At 43.0% G+C, this 25,246-nt stretch overlaps 1 protein-coding gene across 1 annotated transcript; it reads right to left on the bottom strand.

The window, feature by feature from the left end:
- Positions 1–675: 675 nt before the first annotated feature.
- Positions 676–25,246, bottom strand: KIF11 (kinesin family member 11). Its single transcript, XM_056849838.1, has 22 exons — positions 25,173–25,246; positions 23,874–24,006; positions 23,194–23,291; positions 23,039–23,117; positions 21,737–21,922; positions 21,533–21,657; positions 19,714–19,804; positions 18,380–18,622; positions 17,711–17,806; positions 15,800–15,888; positions 14,298–14,385; positions 10,741–10,929; positions 9,169–9,376; positions 8,849–9,021; positions 8,267–8,389; positions 7,892–8,050; positions 5,427–5,542; positions 3,633–3,912; positions 2,802–3,024; positions 2,532–2,686; positions 2,223–2,333; positions 676–786 (listed from the first exon to the last, which is right to left on the bottom strand). The coding sequence occupies exons 1-22, from the start codon at positions 25,244–25,246 to the stop codon at positions 676–678; spliced, it is 3,150 nt and encodes a 1,049-aa protein (XP_056705816.1).

Genomic DNA, 25,246 nt, shown 5'->3' with positions numbered 1-25,246 from the left:
GCAACAGACCATCCTGTGCCACCAGGTGGGCGAGTGTGACACTGGTTGGATGCCTGCCTGCTTGTGGCTTGGTCAGCTAATTTTTAAGTTGATAATTTTGCATGGCCCGCAAATGATGTTATAAATATCCAAATGGCCCTTGGCGGAAAAAAGGTTCCCCACCCCTGGGTTAAAGATACCCTTCACAAGACCTCGAAATTAAGTTCCCATACCCCCCAAATACAGTCAAATGATTTAGCTCTACTAGCATACAATTGTTCTTCAGACATTTAATAGCTTGAAAAGTTCATTTCTATCTCTGACATTTCAGGATTTTTTTCTAACGTTAATGGAAGCCATCTCCAGATTGTCAAGACACTCGCTCTATACAAGATACATACAGTTAATAAACCGAGGAGCGACTTAATGACAATTCAAGCTAAGCATATTCAGAAACCCTCTGTTCTGCCTCCAGTCACTTCTGTTGGTTTCACTTACAGGAAAATACTTATTAACGATGCCAGCATTTTAGAAAGCCTTTATTTTATATAAAGAAGTTTCAAACTGCATAAAAAACCCCAAGTTGCAGCATATAGGTCACAGTGAACATGCCTACTAATCCATGACACTAGAAGCACTATGTACAAACTTGAGAAGAGACGGGACTGGCGACAGAAGCAGGAATGTCGTGGATCCTTAATTCTGATCTTTTAATGGATATTTTGACCTTGACGATTGGTCTGCCTCCTTCTTGTCGCAGACGCCCGCCAGTTTGTTCTCTTTCTCCTTCTTGCAGCTCCTTTTATGCTGCAAAAGTTAAAAAGCGCTGCTGGTCATTCATTCAATTTCATACAGTGTTTGTTGAAAGATAGACCCTTTCCCAAGCACTCCATGACTCCTCCCTCTAGCCCCTCACACCCAGCTTTCAGCGAAACACTCCAGCCTTAGGAGTCCTGGTAGCCCACTCTGGCTAATCTTTTGAATGAGTACTCAAGTCACCGGTTTCAAACAAAGCCAGTGGCTGTATTGACTGGGTGTTATTGCCGAATTCCAGAAGATCAACATTTTTGCACCTGTGGAGCATCTGCTCTGGAGGACTTAGGCCACTACTTATTTAGGAGAACTTCCGGTTGAGATGAAAGTGGTCGGGTATGTGTGCCTCGGCTCTGAGGTGAAATATAGAACTACTTATTACAGTGCCCTACATATGTGGAATCCAGGGCTAAATTTCTTGCCAGATTGGTTTCTGGGCTAATCACTTGTCCTAGTGCTGAGAAATTAGTATTTTTGTAGCTGTATTTTGTCTGGGAGTACTCTTACACCCTGCACAGAACTGTTTTGTTAACTCCATCTATTTTGTACTGTTTTAAATTAGTTTTTAGGTCTATGTATTTATTCAGTGTTCCTGCCCTAAGCCCTGCTGTGTAGGGGAAGGGTAGGCCATAAATATATATTTTTTAATTTAAAAAAAAAAAAAGTCCTAGGATCGCAAATATTGGAGGGCGGGGGTGGGAAAGAGACTACAGAAGCCCTTCTGCTGTGTCTATCACTGCTGGAGGAGATTAAAAAGCCACGTGTGTTTCATTTCACAAGGTGATAAAGTTTTGGTCAACGCATTAGAAAAGCTTCAAGGAATAAATTAACAAAACTTATAAAAAATACCACCTAACACCAAACAGCTGAGCATACTCTGCCCTAAAACCCTTGCTGGTGTTCCATAGGAGAAACAAGAGAACGCAAACTTCTTCTGCTAGCCCTGGGGACAGCCAGGGAGATATAGAGTATGACTTCTGAGACTTTAGTGGCTTTTCAAGCCTTTCTTTGCAGCTATACATGCTTACAACTTGGTTTTTAAAATGACAGCCAAATTCTCTCAGCATACTTTGCCCTTTTCCCAATTCTGTACTTATAGGTGCACCACCCATTCCTGTCTAAATCTGTTTACTCATTTGTGCAAGCCCATCGATTGTTTTTGGAATCCTGCCAGGATGCAGCTCTTGTTTTTGGAAGTACAAGGCTTTGAAGATAGGAGTGATTGGCACCATTTCCTAATTTTTGACATTTGCAGGCATTGCTTTACCCAAGCCTGAGCAGAGAATAGATCCGATAGTGTTAAAAGCTGGTGCAAGCTTTTAACACATTTTGAGCTTGGAGCCAGCGATAATTTAATGGCACCAAAGCAATCGACATTTAGCTTTGCCTTTTCCTGAATCTACAGAAGGGACAGAAAATGCATCAGTTACCTGGAAGAAAGGCACACCGCTGTTGGTATGGATGAGCAGGCTGGTCTCCAGGAAGGATTTTTCACTTGACAGGCTCTCATTGGCGTCTCTGGTTTCCTCTTCCAAAGGCTCCTGGGAACACACAACAGTCACCTGTGCTGTCAGCGAGGCCACAGAGATGAGCAGCCTTGACCGGAGTATTAGGGGATGCGCTTCGTACACCATGAGGCGGCAGCCCAGCTCGTTTTGACGAGTGATGCAGCGTCGCATCTTCAGGAAAGCCGTTTGAGGTAGGTCCGTTCCCTCCCCCCTAAGAGGTTCCAGACGTACCTGATCCAAGGCCTCTTCAGTCACGGGTTCCACAGCGTTCTGGGCAGCTGCCAGTTCCAGCTGCTGTTTCCTTAATGTCTGCAGCAAGAGATCACGGGGTTCCGTTTTCCTAATTGTGACTGGGTAACGGTAATCTTTTCTTTGTGGGGTGGCCCCTTCGAAAATAAATCAGGTTTAAGTAATCACATAAGCCTTTGCTTTCTTTTTTTGGAGTAGGAAGCTGTCTGAGAAAAGTCTGCCTGGCTTGTTCCCTCCCCCTTCTCTAAATACCTGTCGGGACGTCCGTTTGAAGTTCCTTGCTTATGAAGCCATTGACCCGAGTTAATCCGTCTTCTGCTACCTCGAGGAGCGCCTCTTTTTGTTTCAAAAGCACATCGTAATCATTCTGCATCTGGTCAAGGACGCTCTTGAGGGCTACCTCAGCAGCCCCCTTCTGTCCATCAAGGCAGCCTGTGATTTTAGCAGCCGATACACCACAGTTGTCATCAAGAGTCTGGAGACAAAGTAAAAAGTTTTAAGAGCACGTTGCTAGTTTCATAACTGCAAATCCCATGTTCTTAAGAACCAAATTTTCTAGATAGCAAAACAGGCCTTTATTCAAGTTGCTGGGAGAGCCAGCATGGTGTAGTGGTTAAGAGCGGCGGACTCTAATCTGGAGAACCAGGCTGGATTCTCCACTCATCCACATGAGCAGCTGACTAATCTGGTGAACAGGGTTGGTTTCCCCACTCCTACACATGAAGCCAGCTGGGTGACCTTGGGCTAGTCATAGTTCTCTTCGAGCTCTCTCAACCTCACAGGGTGTCTGTTGTGGGGAGCGGAAGGGAAGGAGATTGTAAGCCGGTTTGATTCTCCTTTAAAGGTAGAGAAAGTCAGCATATAAAAACCAACTTTTCTTCTTCTCCTTCAAAAGGAAGCACCAAGAATTTTAGTGGAAATTATTTCCACGTTACTACATCCTAGATTTTAACTTCACCCCTAACTGATTTATGGCATCTTAGGAAGTTTTACATATGCTTGTCATAGTAGTCTTGTCTTCTCTGCTTAAAAAGCTCCTTTAAGGTAATTTGTGCATCGCTACATAAGCTAAGGCTGTGTTACCTTGCAGAACCTGTGCAGGTGTTCCTTCCTGCTCTTGAGGAAGTCTGTCTGTTGATCGATGAGGCAGCCTATTTTTTTGGTTGCGATTTCACCCCAGTTGCTGGTTTCTTGGCACACACTTTTTAGGCTGCTGTCCAGACTCTCACAGTGGCCAACTGAATCTAACAATATTTTGATATTTTTTTCACTCAATTGCTTGATCTCCTGGGAAAAGCCACTCAGAGGCCGAGTCAGGTTGTTCTGCTGGAAAGCGACAGAGTCGGCAAGTCCCACTGTTTGCCTGTAAGAATAGATTTAGCAGTAGATTATTAGAACTGAGGCAGCAGTTTAAAAAAATTTTTTGCAATGAAGCAGGGCTGAATTCGGTTAGCTACCACAGGACCATTCTGCTCAAGACTATTCATACCAGACTGAGACTGCTGTTTTTAGCATTTTGCATTTAAAGTGCTTCATGCATATCGCAATTCTGTTACAATTCACACACACACTCCCACACACACCAATCCCTCAATTGTGTTGATCTGTCCTGTTTATTGTTTACTATGAACAGACTCAATTACTGTATCTTCTATTCTGCTCCCAATTTTTAGAAGTGGCAACCGCTGTTTAAAAACAGCACTTATTTTTTTTAATGTGGTAGAATGTATCTAGTTTAATATTTTGTTGGTCAAGACTGGATCCTGCCTCCCATTTCTGCAGTAACAAGGGCTTCTGCTCAGAATGCGATTTCCCCTCAGACTTCCCTCCCTGCAGAAGACCAAAATGTCCTCCTGCTCCCATGGAGGGGGGGGGAATTGTGCTGTGTGAGCAGAAGCCCCGGTACCTGCAGAAACAAGAAAGAGGATCCAAACCCACAGATTTTGACGGTTGTATTTTGTATGGAAGCTGCCTAGAGAGCATTTTGCTGGGAGTGTGAGGTACAAGTGCGATAAAGTAAATTAACACAACCCCTATAGGTGATGAGTTATTATAAAATGTATGGTGAACTGGTGTGGTAAGCTCATTCGAACGCACCCCCCCACACACATAGCACTTCACTCAGGATAACTTATTCTTGCTCTGAGTACTGCCGCATCAGAACCATGTCTAAGAGAAAATGTGTTGGCTTAACAAGATTAATTTCTGGTCCATGACCCTAAGACTGGATCCGAAAAGCTCCAAAAGTCCCTTTACACCATGCCTTTAAATAGTAGTTCGAAAAACATCTCAGATTTCACAGGATACATGTAGTCCCCCATAGGAGTTGTTTGTTATTGTAGAAGACTCAACTAAAGGATGAAAGTCCCAAAATTAAAGTATGAAAATGTCACACATTAGTGTTAGATGTTATACTCTCCCACTTCCTCATCCCCCCTCAAAATGAGAGGAGGAGAGTTGGTTTTTATATGCTGACTTTCTCTACCACTTAAGGAAGAATCAAATCGGCTTACAATCACCTTCCCTTCCCCTCCCCACAACAGACACCCTGTGAGGTGGGTGGGGCTGAGAGAGCTGTGACTAGCCCAAGGTCACCCAACTAGCTTCATGTGTAGGAATGGGGAAACAAATCTAATTCACCAGATTAGCCTCCGCCACTCATGTGGAGGAGTGGGGAATCAAACCCGGTTCTCCAGATCAGAGTCCACCACTCCAAACCACCACTTTTAACCACTACACCATGCTGGCTCTCAGTTTAAGTTTAGAAGGTTCCTATTTGTGTATTCTTGTCAAGGTAGAACACCTGGCAAAAACTGCAAGATGTTTGCATAAGCTTTGAAAAAGGTATTTCGGAGATCAGCAGCTGGAGATGCTTACAGTGTTAGGTTTTTCTGTACAGCAGAAATATTTTGCTTCAAGCTGCCACCTTTCTCTTGCAGTCCACGGATATCCTGCTGGGTTCGTTGCAGAGAAGCCACAACCTGGGCTATATCCTAGTATAAAAATGTGTAGAAAAACAGAAGTGTTAATAAAATTATTACTGAAGTTTTAGAAGCTCTGGTCTTAAAAGCACAGCTAGAGACAGGTAGAGTATCCCTTATCCAGACTGGTCCAAAACCTGGACCCTTTGAGCCAGCATGCAGGCAGATCTGTGCCACCTGTTTCAATGTTTCTCCTCACCTAAAAAAATAAAATACAGTGTACGCGGCATCGTAGGTGGAGACTGAAATCTTGCCATTGCTAGTTTGTTTGTTATTCTTGTTTAACAGCTGAGATTCTGGGGAGATAGCTACCCCTTTGCTTTCTGATGGTTCAGTGTACATAAAATTATTTAAAATATTGTTTACAATTACATTCAGGCTATGTGTATAAAGTGCACATGAAACAAATGAATTTGGGTCCCATCCTCAAGATATTGCAGTATGTGTATGCAAAAATTCCAAACTATTCCAATATACGGAAAGATCTGAAATACAGACCACTTCTGGTCCCAAGCAGTCCAGATAAGGGATACTCAACCTGTATTTGAATTAATCCAAATTTACTTCCAAGTAGATTTTGCATTACTGTGAAAGGTTTTTATTATGCCTGGCATGTAATAAGCTACTCTGAACTGTTGGTTACTACTTTTTAGTGGGACAGCTTAGAAAGACATCTGGTTTCCAGTGGATATGGTGCTTGTCCACATGTTGCAACAGAGATGGGCTTTAAATAGTCTAGTACAAGGCAGGGGGACTGCAGACTTGTGCAATCTGCCTTTTGTGGCCCCACGGGTGAACGGCTCCCCAGAGAAAGGGGGGAACAGCAAAATAACCCACAACACCTAGGGTTACATAAAACAGCCAAATAAACACACACAGTACTTTTTGGGTAATGAAATGGCCACAGATTTTATTGATCACAACAGAATGGACCATTGGCGGAAAACCATGGGGGCGGATCCAAGTATCGATCACCACCCTGTCATCCGATTTATCGAAAGCATCGATAACCGGCCCAAACGCCTGTTGGGCAACCACCGGAGTAGCGCTTCGATGACCCCACCAGGACGGGAATCTCTGTGTGGGGTCAGTGCCACCTGGGATTGGAGCACCGAACACAAGCCCTGCAGCTGGGCAACGGTGTTGTACTCCATCCCAAGACCCCTTATGGGGGTCCCCACAAACGGGAAGGAAAGGCACATCTTGACCAAAGTACGATAGCCTCAGTTTATTCATTTTAGCTTCTAGGGTCAGTTCAGGCTTGATTTGATCTATAACGCACTGATTTGTTTTTTTTTTTGGCAGTCCACGATATCCGTAACACTCTCCTCCAACACCACATTTCAAAGGACCCAAATCTGGGTCACCACAAATCAGGAAATTCAAGGCATAAACACATACCCACTCTCAGTGGAGTTGCTTTCTATACAAGTGCACCCCCACCCACCCAAACACGCTTGAAACAAATTAGTGTTGGGTGCCAATCGCTGACATGGAGGTCAGATACTGGCAGCAGCAGAAGCAGCATAATAGGAGAGCGCGCCAGTTGTACAGGGTTGGCCCAGTGGCCCCTCCAGCCTCTCTGCACACAATAGCAGTTGCTTCCTGTACAAGTTCCATGGGTGCGTATGAGATTCCAAAACAGAAACCGATCCTCTCTCCACTTTTGCAATAACCCTTATCCTCAAGGGATAAGTAAATGAAACTGCATCTGCAGTCCTGATTCCCAATCCAGTATGGCCACATGCAAGGCACTCCGTGCAAAGCAAGAGGATGACCTGCCTGATTATTCTGCCCTGATTCCCAATCCAGTGTGGCCACATGCAAGGCACTCTGTGCAAAGCAAGAGGATGACCTGCCTGATTATTCTGCCAGATGTATGGTGGCATTAGAAAGAAAACCAGAAGGAACATCAAAAGTTGACATTTTCTTTTCTATAGGATATGTATACACACGCACACTTAAAGATTAAAGCACCAGAAGGTAGAACCAGTAGCTCACTGGTCCACCTGCAGCAGATACTGGCCTGACAGGTCTTTTATGCATGGCTATTTCTCTCACGGTCACCCCTCCGACGACTTTGGGTCATTGTGTTAAGTGTGTGCCGTTTCTGACCGTCAGAGGTCGCCTCGCTCTCCCCCTGCCTTTCCCCACGTTTTGTTCGCATTTTCAAAATAGAGATAAAACAGGTCGCTTAAAACGCAGGGAAAGAGCCAGGCAACCTCTGACAGTGGGAAACGGCACACATAATCAACACAAAGACCAAAAGTTATTGGAAGGGTGACGGCGAGTGAAACAGCCATGCAGAAAAGGCCATATTTTTATTTCTTGTGGCACTGAAAAAAAGAAAAAAAGAAAAACCTTTTCATGGGCCAGCCTTGCCAGTTCCATCTCCTTCTCCAACTTTTCAGAATTATGATAAAGTTCAGCCAACATTTGAGAGTTGTCGTCTTGCAGTTTACCCAAATCACGAGCATGGTTTTGGAAGAAGACAGTAGTTTCCTCTTTGAGGTCTTCCATCTTCACATAAAAAGGAGATATCACACCAAGAGTCAAACATAGTCAATATTTAGCGGCTTTTTCTAAACTAACAGTGCAATTATATGCCACCAATTGATGAAACCAGACATAGGAAACGTTCTCTGCCTTCTGCAGATGGTTTGGGGGGAGGGGAACTGATCTCGCCTGCACCTAGTAGGGTACAATAACTGATACAAGGTGTATTAAAATAATTACCTTCTCAGCCAACAATGAATATTCCTTCAGGTTATTTTGCAGTTGAAAATTTATGCTCAGCACAAGCTTTATGACAGGAGAAAGATTGCCTAACGCTCCGCATACTCCAGATGTCAGCTCTCCCTGAAAGCAAGAAGATATGCAAGGTACCACCACAGGAAGTTTTCCCACTTTTAAAGACAAGCAGGCTCGGTCAGAAAACTGAAGATTGCGACAAGTGTAAGAATTGCCACCGCTGGAATAATCAGTGGTTTCTTATTAATGTTCATCAGGGTCACATTGCCCAAAGATACTGGGTTGGATCCAAAGGCTATTTACCATTACAGAAAGGGGAAGAGCAGTTTTCACCAACTTGCCCCTCTCCCAGGTTCCATCTCTAAGGAACTGCATTCCGGGGTCGATCTTTAACGTGCCATAACATTCTGTTCTTGCAGCTGCCGCAGACCAACGCTGCTCCAACCCTCTGAAAATTGTCAGCCATATTGTGTGCACGTGCTTTTCCAGAAAAGTGGAGGATTTTTCCTCCAAAAAAATGGCCAAGCAATCTTTGATAATACAATGACCATCTGCAACTATACTTACTATCAGTTTCTGCAGATCGTTTTTCATTTCAGACGTCAGCGATTCCTGCTTCAGCAGCTTTTCAGAAAAGAGAGAGACTTCTGCGGCAACCGTCTCTTTTACAGAACTGAACGCCTCAGCTATAGCTGCTGCGGTAACTCCAAAGGCTGACGAGCTAGCGGAGAGTAAGTCACCTATCCAAAAGAAGATTTTAATAAAGAGCAAAGATGTAGGAAATCACTTTGAACTGAGCTGGTTGGCTACAAAATGAACGTTAACCTCAAGAGCCAGTCTAGCTCCATTTGAAAGATTCGCTGGGTGTAAACAAAAATGAGACTTACCCACTGAGACGGTATAGTAGTCGAGCGTCTGCTGCTGTTTCCAGTAGTTCTCGCTAACAGAGTTCTGCATTTTGTTGAAGAGAGCATTCATGTGGTCCGTAAATCTTGTTTGTGCTTCTGTATTATGCTGATCGACAGCTTTTTTACGATCTAGTTTCGCGTGAAGACCTGACACGTCTTTGGTAGTTTCTTTCACTGTACTAAGCAGCTAAGACGGGAAGGGAGATACTTGGTCATGCTTTGCACTAGGCAGCAGAATGAATCAACCAGTCAGTCGCGCGAAACTACATTATACCCAACATTATTTTCTAAAACGAATGGCTCTATAGTATTAACAGGTGTAGGATACTTCCAGGGCTTATAGTAGAGGTCTGTTTTCATAATCAGGTTCTGTGTAGTGACCAGGGAAGGTTTCCTCTTGAGACGTGGCCTCAAACTACCTTCCCAGCCAGTAGCCTCCTCAGAGCAGGGAGTTTCGCTGAGGCTTCCAGAAACACGGAGCCAAAGCGCCGCCATCGGCAGCAAGATATCTGCACTGCCATTCAGAGCAGGCCTCAGATTACTGCTGGGGGGGCGGGAAACGTCAACGGCAGCCACCAAGTGCCTTTGAGCTCTTACAGCTTGGTGCGGAGAACATTTCTTAGCGGCTCTAAAGCGTGGCAAGGTGAGACAGAACCTTTTGTTGATAAAGTGCTTTAAAAAACAAAACAAAGCAGCCCTAGCTTAGACATAAAGGAAAAACAAAGGCACCCAATGCCAAAAGGCCCCTCAGGCCCCTGACTAAGCTATGCCAGTGATAGAAGGGGACTAGCCCTTATGTTTAGAGATTATCCATAGACCGGAGGTGGCCTACTAGCTCTGTAGGCAAGACTAAGGGGATGATAACCATCCTGAAGGGTGCAGGGCAGGAGTGCCGAGCTCATTTGTTACGAGGGCCGGATAAGACAAACGTCATCTGATCAGGCCGTGTATACCAGCCCACAGTGGGCTCGGCAGCCCAGATCGGGACTGGGGGGAGGTGTCTGCCTCGACTGGTGAGTCCACAGTGGGCTCGGCAGCCCAGATCAGGAGAAGGAGGGGATGGCTTACTGGGCTGGTGAGCCCAGCGTGCACTTCGCCCTCCCCAGTAGCTCCCGACTTCAGAGCCAGCGGGAGAGGGCAATCCAACCCTCCCTGGCAGCCTCTGACTTGGAGGGCAGTGGGGAAAGGAGATCCGAAAGCTAGGCTGGCCCCCCCCCCCTGTTGTCCAATCCCTGCCGCCTGTGGGCTCGGATCTCCACGTGGGGGTACCAGGCAGCAAGCGATGTGGATCAGAGGTCCCTGCAGCCCAGCATCAGAAGAGGGGGAAGGCTGCCTCGGCGCACAGACCAGATACCAACTCTCAAAGGGTCAAATCCACCCCGCCCCGGGCTTATCTTTGAACTCTTGGCAAAGGGCCTATCCAACCTTCTTTCTATAATGGATGCACTCTTCCGTCTAAGAGGGCGACTGTGACAGTTTATATAGGACCATGTCCTTAGTGCATCAACCATGAATGTTATTGCGAAAATCTAGACCGGTGAACCACACAACCTTATTGGCTGTTCCGTGAAGCTTTTCTTCTGTATCTTCCAAAACTGATGCCACAAACACTTCTTCAGCAAGACGAGTCTTGGTCACTTCCAGGTGCTTTTGAGTGTCTTCCAGTTCTTTCCCCTTAACCTGTAGCTCTGTTATGTACTGTTCAAGTTCATGTTTGTGAACTGTGAATAACTCAGTGATCTATATTGCAAGAAACATTTTTAAAAGCTACATTAAAGTCAGAAGGGAATATTAAGAAATCTATCTTGAATATAAGGTCTAGTTTTCCAGACTGAGGGATAAGCCATGAATCAGAAGAGACCAATTTAAGCACATTTTTAAACCGTAAAGATCTTTACCCTCAAGTGCAGGACTATCTCCTAACAAGTGAACTTCAGCTTAAAAAAAAAAATTGAGAGTCAATTGCTTCAGCAATTGTCTTTTTGAGAGACAGGTTTTAGGGATTTTACACACTTACACTAGTGGAGTAAGTAGGCAACGTTCATGCAATTAGCTACTTTGGGTTAATCAACCCATACCATACACACTAACTCTTGAACTTTCACTACAAGATGCAACTGAAGAGAGGAGGGCGCTGGGGTGATTCCCCCCCCCCGAACTTGTTTGTTAACCACACAAAGTTCTCCTGTATCCAAGGGGCATGCTGTAAAGGCCGAGGATGTACACTCTCAATGGCCTGTACAAGGAGCTCCAGAAACCCCTTTCACAAGACTTACAATGGCAAATGCCACTCCCAGAACTCCACAGGGATTGTAAAGAGTGCAGGAGAGATGGTTGCGCTCCATTTGCGGAAGCCCCCAGAGTGGCTCACCTCTTCCCCAGAGCCTCCACTAGATGGCAATATAAGCACGGCTTCTTGAGGAGTCCTGCATAAAGTGAAGCTAAGAGGGGGAGAGCAGCTGGGGGTCTTTTCGTTTCACACAGCGCTTCGAAGCGCCAGTCTGGGGTGGCTTAAAAAGCTAGTATGAGGGTCGGTAAAGACCAAAAATAAAGGCTAGCTGGTAAACCAAGCTAAAATGTGCGGTCTCCCTCCCACCCAGACAGCCATTCAAACAGTTTCTTTAGTTTGTATGAAATCAGTCTTACATTAAAACCTGAGCAAAGAGGTGGAAGGCTTCATTTTAATTCGGCAATACAAGTTACATCAGTCCTTACACATGCTATTTATACCTGCAAGAAACTAGAAGGAATTTCAAACTTACTGAAAGGGCTTACTGAATGCCCTTTCTGAAATTATCCACACTTGATTTAATGATGCTTTCTTTTGACGAACATGCAATTTTGTTGGGGGTTTTTTTTAGCTCATCTTTATTTTATGGAATGCCAGGCAGAAGGCATAAAAGTGTGGGTGTGTATGATTGTATCCACTTCAAGGCCACGTGAAGAAAAAGCTACAAGAAAGCAGCTGAGTCTCTTTAGAAACCATTCCCCTTCCTTACAGTCCATCATTTCTCTATAAATATCCATATCCAAATTTAATTGTATACCTCTCTTCATAAATGCTTCTACTGGATTAATCCAGCCAGGAGTTTTGGTTTTCAAAAACCTTTTATTTCTAAATAAAAGAGTAGAGGTAAAGAGTAGAGAAGAACTTAAAATTAAAGACTGGTTTATGTATTATAAATTAAAAGATATATTTAATAAAGATAAGTTGATGGGATTTAGTAAAAAATAAATCTGAATTAGAAACTATATTAAGTAAGGGAAACAAAGGATTGATAGGAAAGATATATAAATTATTAACTGAATTAAACTTAGAGCAAGAAAGAATTAAACCAGTGATGGTTAAATGGATGCAGGAGTTAGGATACAATATTGATCTGGAGATTTGGGGAAATCTTTGGAAAAAACAATATAAATTTACAATTACTAATAAAAATTAGAGAATTTATATAAAATGTTTTATAGATGGTATATAACCCCTGTGATAAGCAAAATGAAAAAAGGAAATTCGGACCTATGTTGGAAATGCGGAACTGAAAAGAGTACCTTTATGCATGCCTGGTGGCTCTGTAAAAAAATTAAAAGTTTTTGGAGAAAAGTTTTGAAAGAAACTAACAATTTGATTAATATCAAAGTAAAAAAAGATCCGGCTTTTTGTTTATTGGGAATTCCTCAAGATAAAATGGACAAATGTGACAGAGTCATATGTCAATATAGCTTTGCAGCTGCAAGAATTACAATTGCCAAAACCTGGAAGCAAATAAATAAACCTTCAATTATTGACTGGAGAAATTATGGATGTATATGCGGATGGCCAAGTTAACAGATTTCCTACATGGAAATGATATGGAAGAGTTTAAGAAACATCGGCGAAGGCCGCCACATATTGGGACAAACTGGCAAAAATGATTTTTACTTTTTTAGTTAATGAGTTAGAGACAAATGTTTATATCTTTATATTATTGTTATTATTGAATAATTAAAAAAAACTGTTTAGACACTTCTCCGGAAGTCTGGTGATGGGTCACGGTAGCAAGGTGGGTGGTGGGTTTTAAGGGTACTTTAATTTTTGTGATTTTTATTGTATTATGTAGTTTAAACAATTTATATGTACTCTTTTGTTCTTTTTTTTGCTGTTTGTTTTGTTTTATATTATAAAAATAAAAAAATTATATAAAAAAAGAAAGCAGTTGAGTCCATTCCATTGTTTGAAGTGTGCACAAGCTACAAATGCTGAAGATATTTTTTTTCTAGTTCACAGGGGAACTCCTTTAAACCCCCTAGGAATACCCCTGTACTAAAAGACAGGTTGATGATCTCAACCAGGGGGTCCTGCACCACATCCCCACTGACTTTAACCAGCCAGGATTTCATTCAGGGACACATTGATGACAACCAGGACTCTTATTATTGGATCTGTGCAAGGCCCTGGATGTTCAAAATAGACACTAGAGTTGGTGGCAAAATGCAAAATGCAAACTTAATACTAAGTTTGAGAATTCAGTCTGCTCTTCAGGGAATTGCAACTCCATCTATGATCAGGTTCACAGTTTGGGGAATAATATTCAATCGAGCCCTGCAGATGGACCCCCTTGTGCCACCCTTAGCATAAAGCGCTGTTTATCAACTTAATTTTATTTGCCAGCACAGCCTTCCCTGTAAAAGTACGTCCTGACAAGTAATGCTGTAATCACATCCAAGCTGCATTACCATAATCTCTTCTAAGTAGAGCTGTTCTTGAAGACTTCATAGAAGCAACTATTAGTCTGGAATGCAGCTACAAGTCTGTTGACTTGGGTTATTTTATGGGTTATTGTAGGTAGCAGTTCCTTTTTATTGTTTGAGCTGCGAGCCCCTTGAAAAACCCATGCCATGGCGGGTGAGATAAAAAAATATTTGTAACGAGATCTCCCATCGAGAGACTAAAATATATTTTCTCCTGTTACTGCCCATCTTAGCAGAGGCTGAATGAAGCAATTATATAGGGAAGAGTCCCTCTTAAAATGTTTCAATTTCTGTCAGGAAAACTGATGCTTCCTTAAAATGACACATTAAGCCTCCCCACATCTTTCTGCAAAAGCAGGCTTGAAGACAAGTTCACTTACTCTTTTTAGTTCTTCTTCCATGGTTGCAATTTTCACAATGTACTCTGCAATTTGTTCTTCTTGGACGGTCAGCTTCCCATGAAGAGCACTACAATAAGATCACCATTGAACGAATTAGCATTTTCTTTGCAAGAGTAAGAACAAGGCAAAGATGAACATTCTTACTGATTAACAGAGCAAAACGATTTTCTGCTTTGAACCTGAGCCCTGCTGGATTAGACCAGTGGTCCATCTAGTCCAGCATCCTGTCTCACACAGAGGCCAACCAGTTCCTCTAGAGGGCCAACAATAGGGGACAGAGGCTGAGGCCTTGCTGGAACTGGGATTCAGATGTTTACTGCCTCTGAACTTGGAGGTTCCCTTTAATCACCAGGGCTAGTAACGGCTGATAGAACTATCCTCCATGAATCTATCCAATCCCTTTTTAAAGCTGTCTATGCCTTTGGCCATCACTACATCCTCTGGCACTGAATTCCACCTTTTAATCACTTGTTGTTTCCTTTTATGAGCCCTGAATCTACTTGCCCATCAACTTAGTTGGTTACCCTCAAGTTCCACTAGTTTGGGAGAGAGAGAAATAGTTCTCTTTGTCAACTCTCTCGCCTCGTGCATAATTGTAGAAACCTCCATCATATCCCTTCTTAGTTGTCTCTTTTCTAAACTGAAAAAGTCCCAGACCCTTCAGCCTTTCCTTATAGGGAAGTTGCTCCAACCCCCTAATCATCTTGGTCACCCTCTTCTGTACTTTTTCAAGCTCTGTAATGTCTTTTGAGATATGGTGACCAGGACTGCACAGAGTATTCCAAATGAGGCTGCCCCATAGATCTATACAGGGGCATGATAATATCAGCCATTTTATTTCCAATCCTTTTCCTAATAATCTCCAATTTAGAGCTTGACTTTTTCACCACTGCAGCTTTAACCTTATAATGAAATTAAGAGATTTTTCATATTATTAGTCATGTGAACACATGAAGCTGCCTTATACTGAAACAGACCCTTGGTCCATTAAGGTCAGTATTGTCTACTCAGACCTGCAGCGGCTTTCCAGGGTCTGAGGCAGAGGTCTTTCACATCATCTACTTGCCTAGTCCCTTTAACTGGAGATACCAGGGACTGCGCCTGGAACCTTCTGCATGCCAAGCAGATACTCTACCACTGAGCCACAGCCCCTCCCCTAAACATGTGGTTTACTGTTTATGTATACAGATGTACAATTTTGACTGAAGACTATGGTTTTAAGTATAAACGGTCTACAAATTACCTAGACATTCCAAAAGAAACAGGTTCCCTTAGTAGGGACCCAAAGCAGCTTACAACGTTGTTCTCTGCTTCTCCACTTTATCCTCATAACCACCACCCTCTGAGGTTGGCTAGGCTGGAAGACAGTGACCAACCACCACACTACTTTTTTCATATAGCGTTGCTGCCTGGGAAGCACATTAAAGAAAGATGAACGACTGGTGCCAAGCAACCAGAATTTACACGGACTAGATACTCACTCATAGTTTTCCAGAGAAATGTAGACTCCATTTTTCTCTCTCGCAGAAGCAAGATCTCGTTTTAAGCGCTCAATCTCTTCTGTGTACTCCTGTCAAAAACATTCAGTATGAAGTGTTGGAATGCATTCTCTGCAAAACTCATCAGCTAATAAGTGACTCAGACTCCATGTTGCAATCAACTGAAATGAGCTGTAGTGCAGCAGGCAAAACTTTAAACTAAAGTAATAATAATAATAATAAATTTATTTGCAGCTATTTGCCAGTTAATGCAAAACAGCTAACAGACTAGAAAAATACATAATAAAACAGGTCTTAAACCATTAAAACAAAAGAAAAAATGCATAGTTAAAATAATTACAATCAAGCTAAAAGAAATCTAGGGGATTACCGCACTTGTATTCCCACCGATATATTAAGAGTTTGAAAACGTTATAAAAAATACTGTTCACACTTTGTTTGGCCCCTTTAGCTGTGAAGACGTTTTCCAACCATTTATAACCATTCGTCTGTCCATATCCAAAAACCCTTTTAAAGCAATGTTTTTTATAACATTTTCAAACTCTTAATACATCGCTGGGAATACAAAGTGCGGTAACCCCCCTACAAAAACAATGATTAAAACATAAGGGGGGATCATTGGGAGAACACCAGATGAAACAAGTCTTAACCGGCTGGTAGACGGCAACAGGGCAGGCAAGTCTCTTTGAAGACAGGTCAGGAATTTTGGTGCTGACTGAGAATTCTCTTTCCTGGGTTGCCACTTTATGTCCCAGGTCAGACCTTCCACGCCAGTAGCATTTCTGCCTTGTCAGGCTTAAGGATCAGTCCGCTAGCCCACATTCACTCCAAACCTGCCTCCAGGCATCAGTTCCAAGGTTTCTACAGCCTCCATGAGATCAGTCGGAAGTGCAAAACAGAGCCAAGTGGATTGTATTGGTGACAATCCAGCCCAGATCTCCTGTTGACCTCACCCAGCAGTTTCATGTAGATGTTGAAGAGCATAGGGGATAAAATGGAGTCTTCTGGGACCCCACTGGCCAATGGGCTGTGCAAAAGTCCTCCAGCACTATCTTCTGAAACCAACGCCCCAGGCAGGAGTGGAACTGCTGCAAAACAGTGCCTCCCAATCCCAACCCAGAAAAGCCACCCAGAAAGATACCATGATTGATGGCGCTGAAAGCCACTGAGAGGTCCAAGAGAATCAATCACGTTTCGTCTGTCCATATCCTAGCGCAAGTCATCCACCAGAGCAACCAAGGCTGTTTCAGTACCATAACCCGGCCTGAAATCAGATTGAAACGGATCTGCTCCAAGCAGGAATGCCGGAGTTGTTCAGCTACCTCCTGTCCAAATACCTTGCTCAAGAATGGAACATGCGAGACTGGTTGATAGTCACCAAGATCTCCTGGGTCCAGGATAAGCTTCCTTAGAAATGGACAACCACAGCCTGTGTCAAGGCTGGGGTGACCACACCCGCTTCGATTGTTCCTTTGCTGGCATCATTGCCACAGAACAATTTAAAATGATATTGTCGAAGGCTTTCACGGTCAGAGTTCATTGGTTCTTGTAGGTTATCCGGGCTGTGTAACCGTGGTCTTGGAATTTGAAATTCCAAGACCACGGTTACACAGCCCGGATAACCTACAAGAACCAATTTAAAATGAGTTTTTCTTGGTCCTTGGTCCAAAGCCTTCCTCCACTGTTGCTCTAGCCATCTCCCTTGTCTTGCCATTGCTTGAGGCCTCACAGTAAACAAAGGGGCTACCTGGGCTCTAACTATTGAGAGAGGAAGCACGGAAGTCATTCTTCATTCCAGAGGTCAACCAGGGCATTGATAAAAGCACCAACGACAACAGGGAAATCCCAAAGAGCAGCCAGAAAGCCATTAGTACTTAATAAAAGCTTACAAACCTTAATAAGTGCCCGCTTTGTGAGCTTCTGGTTCACTTCAGGCTTATTCATTATATTCTTTGCTCTATGAGCATATTCAAGAGTACTCAGACTTTCCTATTGTACAAGAAACAGACGATTAAGAGCCAGCGTGGTGTAGCGGTTAAGAGCAGTGGTTTGGAGCGGTGGACTCTGATCTGGAGAACAGGGTTTGATTCCCCACTCCTCCACATGAACAGCGGAGGCTAATCTGGTGAACTGGAATTGTTTCCCCACTCCTACACACATGAAGCCAGCTAGGTGACATTGGGCTAGTCACACACTCTCAGCCCCACCTACCTCACTGGGTGTCTATTGTGGGGAGGGGAAGGCGATCGTAAGCCGGTTTGATTCTTCCATAAGTGGTAGAGAAAGTTGGCATATAAAAACCAACTCTTCTTCAATGTTTTCCAATTCAGCACTTTTATCTTTTTTAATGGAGTACTTTCGTTCATTCCCTTCCCCCCTTTGTTTAGGTGAATAGAGCACTCAGACCAGCAGGGCATTCTGGAAATTTTAGTTAAGGACACTGTCACCAGCTGCCACCCACCCAACCCACGTGTACACTTCCCACCAGGTGTACAATACAGGCCTCTTAAGGATTTGCTATATCCCTAATTAACACAAGTACCCTGAAGACAAAAAACGTACCTCGAGATTTGCTGACGCTGGAGAAACCGTAGCAATTATGCAAGTTTTCGTGCGTCCTCCAAGGGAGTCCTGCAGGATTCTAGTGAGCTTCGACTCCCTATATGGAATATGTGGGGTTCTTTCAACAAGAGCGGTAATCACTCTTCCCAGAGTCAACAAAGACTGGTTGATATTTCCAGCTTCTCGAGCTCTTTTGTCAACTGCTCCAGAACGTCCTATGTTTTCGCTCCCTGCCAGGTCAACCTATAAGCAAAGCCTTGCCTGGTCAATAAATTGTCACCACTATTCAGAAATAAAGTCTGCCCTAATATGCCAGCAGAGAAGTACACCACAGAATTTGGGTTTTTGTTGTTGTTGCATAAAACTAAGGGGGTTACCGCATTATGTATTCCCATCGATGTATTAAGAGTTTGAAAATGTTATAAAAAACATTGCTTTAAAGGGGTTTTTGGATGCCACGGCTAAAAAATGGTTGGAAGACATCTTCACAGCTAAAGGGGCCAAACAAAGTGCGAACAGTATTTTTTATAACGGTTTCAAACTCTTAATACATCGGTGGGAATACATAATGGGGTAACACCCTAAGTGTCATTTTAGCAGGCGTGAGATAAGGTGTGTGTGTGTGTGTGTAAAGTGCCGGCAAGTCGCAGCCGACTTATGGTGACCCCTTTTGGGGTTTTCATGGCAAGAGACTAACAGAGAGGTGGTTTGCCAGTGCCTTCCTCTGCACAGCAACCCTGGACTTCCTTGGTGGTCTCCCATCCAAATACTAACCAGGGCTGACCCTGCTTAGCTTCTGAGATCTGATGAGATCAGGCTAGCCTGGGCCACCCAGGTCAGGGAGTGAGATAAGATACCCCTTCAGTTTTAACACCCAAAGTTCTGACGGTGCCATAAGGACACCCCCATGTCTCCTACCCTCCCTTAACGACCCAAATTATTCCTATGCATAATCTAGTCAAGACAAGTTTATTGATACGGTCTATTTGACCAGCCAGTAGTCCATCAAATTATCTAACTTGATAAGGCTGTAAAATTAATACAAATTACAAAAACTGATAAAACTCTGATATTCATATAAAATATTAGTGTATAACACAAAAGTAGGCTTACCATTTTAAAATTACTAAAAGTATAAAAGAATTTAACAGGTTTTTTCCACCCTGTATTTGTGTATTTTAACTGCGATGGCCCAAAATCTGGCAGTTGGGAGCGAAAAATGAGGAGTCTCCCCCATCAGAAGCTTCTTAGACAGGAACTCGACCGACTTATACAGGAAACCGCTGATCAGGGGAGCTACCTGTATAATACCATTTATGGACACTCTTACTCACCAAATTTAGCTTCCCAATTTTTACAAGCTCTTCTCCATCTATCGTCGTTTCTTTCATATGCAAGGTGACTGAAAACACTGAGTGGGACCGGCTACAAAAGGAAGTCAACAGCTTCAGGTAAGTATTCCAGCTGCCCTTAAAAACGAGACCAGTGCTCATTTATACTAACACAGCAGGAATCAACTCAGCTCATCAGCTTTAAATAAATATTTCTCTTCATTTTAGCGGAAGATTCCCACGCTCTTCGTTTCATATTGCGGTGTATCAAGAGTCAAGTAAGGTAAGAGCTGTGATTAAGACCTGCAACGACTGGTCCAATTTAACAAAGAAAATGTTAATTGAGTTCAGAGATCACCAAATTCAAAACAAGCTATATCCTGATGCGGTCAACTGGGATTTGACAATGCAAACTGCTTCCGAGGACAACAGCAAGGACTGGGGTTTAGCACTGCAGTTGCCAAGATTCACACCTCTCCAGTCATAGTTCAGCTTTACCTCCCCTAACGTTATACGCTCAATCAGCCTCTTATGGATTGCAGGAAATATTGTGTTGCTGGTTCAGACGCCCCCTGCTGGCTGCCTTATTTAAATGTATTCTTCCACATAAGCAGGTAGAAAGCAGTTTCATAGGGCAATAACTCAAAAGGGGAGGGCTGGGATTACCCCTATCCCAAGTTTTTGAGCAGGGTAGGATCCTGAGGCAGAGGGCGTCTTCCTCTCCTGCTCAAAAAAATAGACTGCAAGCCTTTACATGTAGACCCTTACTGATCCACCTCAGATATGTGAGGATGACTGCAATCTTACTGTCACATTAACTCAATACAATGTGTTCAAACAGTAATTCAGAAGGAGCTACTTTGCTCAATTCCCCAGCCACGGCTTTAGGAGAGGGTCAGAAACACCATTCTATTCTTCCATAAAGTTTGAGAAATACTGACTTCCAGTGTTGCCCATAGTAAGTGTGCTATAGCAAGGCTTGAATGGTGTCTCAAGTTATTCATTGGCAAAATTATTGCATGTTATTCTAGTAAAAATATTTCAACTCACATCTCCCTAAGGCAGCTAACACTTAAACAATGTAGAACACACTTAATTTTAAAATGGTATGCCAATTCAAACAATTACAAAATTAGGTAGCCAGCAGAACCACGAAGCTACCTATCTGTGTGGTGTTGGAATAGGATCTGGGAGTGTGTGTTGATTTATGGTGACCCCATAGGACTTTCAAGGCAAGAGATGTTCATCGGTGGTTTGCCATTGCCTGCCTCTGCGTGGGCTGAGAGTTTTGAGAGAACTGTGATTGGCCCAAGGTCACCCAGCAGGTTTGATGTGGAGGAGTGGGGAAATCAAACCCGGTTCTCCAGATTAGAGTCGATTGCTCTCACTACACCATGCTGGCTCTGGGTTCAAATTCCCACTCCTGCCACTGAAGCTTGCTGGGGAACCTTAGGCCAGTCACACACACTCAGCCCAACCTACCTCACAGGAATGCTGTGAGGATAAAATAGAGGAGAGAATGAGGCTAAGTTGCTTTGGGCTCCCATTGAGGAAAAAGGTGAGGTATAAAGGAGGTAAATAAATATTTCCAGAAGTGCTTCCAGAGGAGGCATATTTGAGTTGACGCCAAAGAGAATGTAGAATCATTTGAGGCCTGGGTGCCATCACAGAAAATGCCCTACTGCAATCCTCTGAAAGCATGGACTCCTAGAACAGGGGCCAAGCACATACTTGAACCATTTTTCTGTAGTTTACTCTAGTTATTTGCCAGTAGCATCATAGTACATGACTAATCTCATGAAGAGGAAGTCGTATTTCTTACCTGGAATACTGATTTATATTAGTAGCGGCAGTGGTTCTTTTCGCTGCTCCCCTTTCTAAGATCTGATAGACCTCATCTTTGTTGTGCACAGTTATTTCTTCCAAACCCTTGATGATTACACCTCTCTGTCAAAACACAACGCTATGTTAGATGCAGCTTTAAGAACCCAACCATCTTATGGACAAACCACCTCAGACTTCTTACCTTGTTACGTGGGTCGTCAAACATCTGTAGCTTTTCGCCAACATCTGGCGATGGATTCAACAGATCAAAGAGCTCCTCGTTGTAAATTTCCAACAGAGACACTTTCAGAGAAAATTCTGTCCCGCTTTCTCCAAGCTTTTCAAATATTTGGTGCAGTGTACGGGGAATTATGCCAGCTAGTGGATCCTATAACAGGGCAGAAGCACAATATTACTAGCATTAAAACGTGTAGGAATTTATAAGGCTAGCAATGCATACACAAGTATTAAAGAATGCTTAATAACTCCTGTTTGGGAGCACTCTGATTCAATATGACACTGTCTTTTTATTGTGTTGTTCTCCAGTTTTGTAATCTTTTGCACTGTTTGGCATGTACAGTCATTTTTGTGTTCTGATTTTGTAACCCAATTATTGCATTATATTCGTTTTATTGCATTTTTAAAAAGCTATGTAATACACCTTGAGTCTCAGCAAGAAAGGAAGACTATAAATGAGGTAAACTATAAGCAAACATTCCAAAAAAGTTTAGTAGATGAGTGTTGACAATGCTTTACCACATGTGTTTGTAGTCCTATCCCATTAAAGACAACCTACCAAAAATACCAAAGCAAAGAAAACCATTTCCTGCCAGGCAGCAAGGTGTTCAGGGGAGAAATCAGCTTAGACAATTTTCTCAACCAGGGATGAGCTCTTCAGTCAAGACCTTTTGTTGTTGTTCTGTTTCTCTTAAAGATAGGTGCATCTACAGCTATGAAAGTCTTGATCAATTTTATTCTCAGTACCCCAGGAGAGCACTGAATGCATCGGCATGGATAAGAGAGCTCTGAAACAAAAAACTTGAAATGAAATTGCACAAGGCTTTCTTAGCTGCAGAGCAGCACACACACACACCCCACAAAAAAACACCACAGGAACATTTGCTGGTCGTGACGAGAAGAGGGAATCCTGCCAACAGTGCAGGTGCAAAAGCAGTATATCCAGCCTAATTTAGCTGCTTTTAAGAGACACCTTTTGTCATGATCCATAGCATAATAAACAAGTATACATGATCAGCAACTACCTGGCTCTCTGAAGAAATCCAAAGACAGGCTCATCTAAAAATATAAAACCCTAGATATTTTGGACAAGGACAGTTCGCATACTGATGGAATTACATGCAAATTTGCAACGTCTATGATTATACAGGTTTAAGCTATGTGTTTTTCAACAAAATTCACAATATTGTTTTAATGCTAGAGCTGGGGAAAAAATAATTGGTTAATGCTTCCAGAATATTTTCCTAGGAGCACAGAATAATTTTACCTCTTCCCAAGTATATTCTTCATTAGGTGATCTTTCCCCTTCCATCGTGAAGGTCTTTCCTGTACCAGTTTGACCATATCTGTACAAATAAAAGTAAATTTGTTAGTACTAGGAACACATTTTAAAGTTGGAAGAAAATGTAATATTGCACTTACGCAAACACTGTACAGTTATAGCCCATAAGTACTTCATCCAAAATGGGGCACATAACACTTCGGTACACTTCAATTTGTTTAGCTTGAACTCCAAAAACCTATTGCAACAGGAAAAACACCCCAGTGTGAATGAACCTCAGCCATAACACTGCCTCTGGACCAAGATTAGCCGCTACTAATCATCTTCTAAATGGTCCTACTATTAATATTCATCTCCCAATTCTTTTGTTTGTGTTTGCCATTAATTCACCCTTCTTCCCCCCTCCAGTACTTGAAATCTCCATTGCTTTGGAAAGGAGGGAATTTTTTAAAAGGCATTGCCCAAGGGCGACATTGATGGTAGACAACTTTGCTTTCAAAATAAATTTGCCCCATTAACAGACTAACACAGATACCCCTCTGGAATTGCCAGATTACATTTTTCTGAAGACAATTTGCTTCTTGTAAGAGGATACTAGGGAGCTTCCCTCCCATTTATGAAATAAAGGAAACCAATTTTTTAGGGATCTGCCATTCTCTATAAAGTTATCACTTAAATATTCAGGGCTGATGAGATTCAAACCAAATTCTTAATCCTCCACAAAAGGCAAGTAACTTGGGGGACAGGGGAAGAGGGGAAATGGTAAGATTTTGTACGTATTTACAAAGCTGTTAACTGTATCCCACATGACTAATATTACCATGTCAAACGTGTAAGTCTTTCTTGCTGTCTTATCCGTAATCCCTCCAGTGCGAACAACAACTTCTTTCCTTGCATGTTCACACTCCACTACAGAATAGGAACTAGCTTTGCGCTCAGAAATACTGAAAGGCCTTTAAAAAGACAGCAAAAAAATGCAGCGTTTTAGAAAAAAACATACATTACATGATCCATGATACTTCAAAGCAAGTATTTTTTTCTTAGAGGAATGACTTTGATAAAGTGAGACATGATGATAACAAGTAACATCTCTGTGGCTTACCAGCGCATACTAAAAACTAAGTACACATTTAGGATCTACAAATTAATGATAAGTGATCCTGAAAATGCACTTTGTGCTTAGAAACAAGGTACCATCTCACCTATGTTAGCAACATTCATCACTGTTTGCTAGAAACCCAGCATTAAGCAGGCACTAGACGGTGCGCTGGAAGTCAACCAGAGGTCAGCCAGTGGATCACAATTTACCTTCTGACAATAACCCCAAAGTTATGTGTTACTCGTTAGCAATAAGGGATTTTCATTGGGACAACAATCACATGATCTTCACAAGTGCTGTTAGTATGGGATGCCAGGGCGGTGTAACCATTAGGATGCCAGAGAATGAAACTGGGCAGAACAATGAACACCACCCCAAGTGGAAGGGCAAGATTAAAACATATTCAAGAAAACAAACAAAAATTCAGAATGTCACCACTTAATAAGGGTGAGTTATTAATCTGTTTTTGTTGTTGTTGTTTTTTAATAGGATAGAACAGCGATATCCTGAGTAAGATTTGCTATATGTTAGACTAGGATTTTCTTTTCTTGCTATTTACACTGCTGTGCAATAAGCCTGCGATGCGTTTGTACGGTGCGCGTGTTGTTAACATCTGAAAATAAGTTTTTAAAAATTCCTTTTTAAAAAGACCCGCCGCGTCTGCAGCCACCACCCAACGCGCTCAGTTGGCAGTTGCACATGAACAGATGAAGCTGCCTTACACAGAATCAGACCTTTGGTCCATCCAAGTCAGTATTGTCTACTCTGACCAGCAGCGGCTCTCCAGGGTCTCAGGCAGAGGTCTTTCACAACACCTGCTCGCCTAGTCCCTTGAACTGGAGATGCCGGGGATTGAACCTGGGACCTTCTGCACGCCAAGCAGATGCTCTACAAACCGAGCCACAGCCCTTCCCGAACTAGGCCTGACTCGCTTCCGATGGACGCGCAAGACTGGGGGGGGGGGTGTGCCTGCGTGCGGCCTGCAGGAGTGCGTGCCCCCCCACCCCAGCTAGAACTTACCTGCATCTCACCACCACCTGGATGTTCTTGCCTTTCTCCTCCTTCTTGACGGCAGTAGCGCCGAAGGAACTCAT

Source organism: Euleptes europaea, chromosome 5 (assembly GCF_029931775.1).
Source record: "Euleptes europaea isolate rEulEur1 chromosome 5, rEulEur1.hap1, whole genome shotgun sequence".
Lineage (NCBI taxonomy): Eukaryota > Metazoa > Chordata > Lepidosauria > Squamata > Sphaerodactylidae > Euleptes > Euleptes europaea.
The sequence above is the reverse complement of the archived record's forward strand: the minus strand, read 5'-3'. Positions and strand labels throughout refer to the sequence as shown.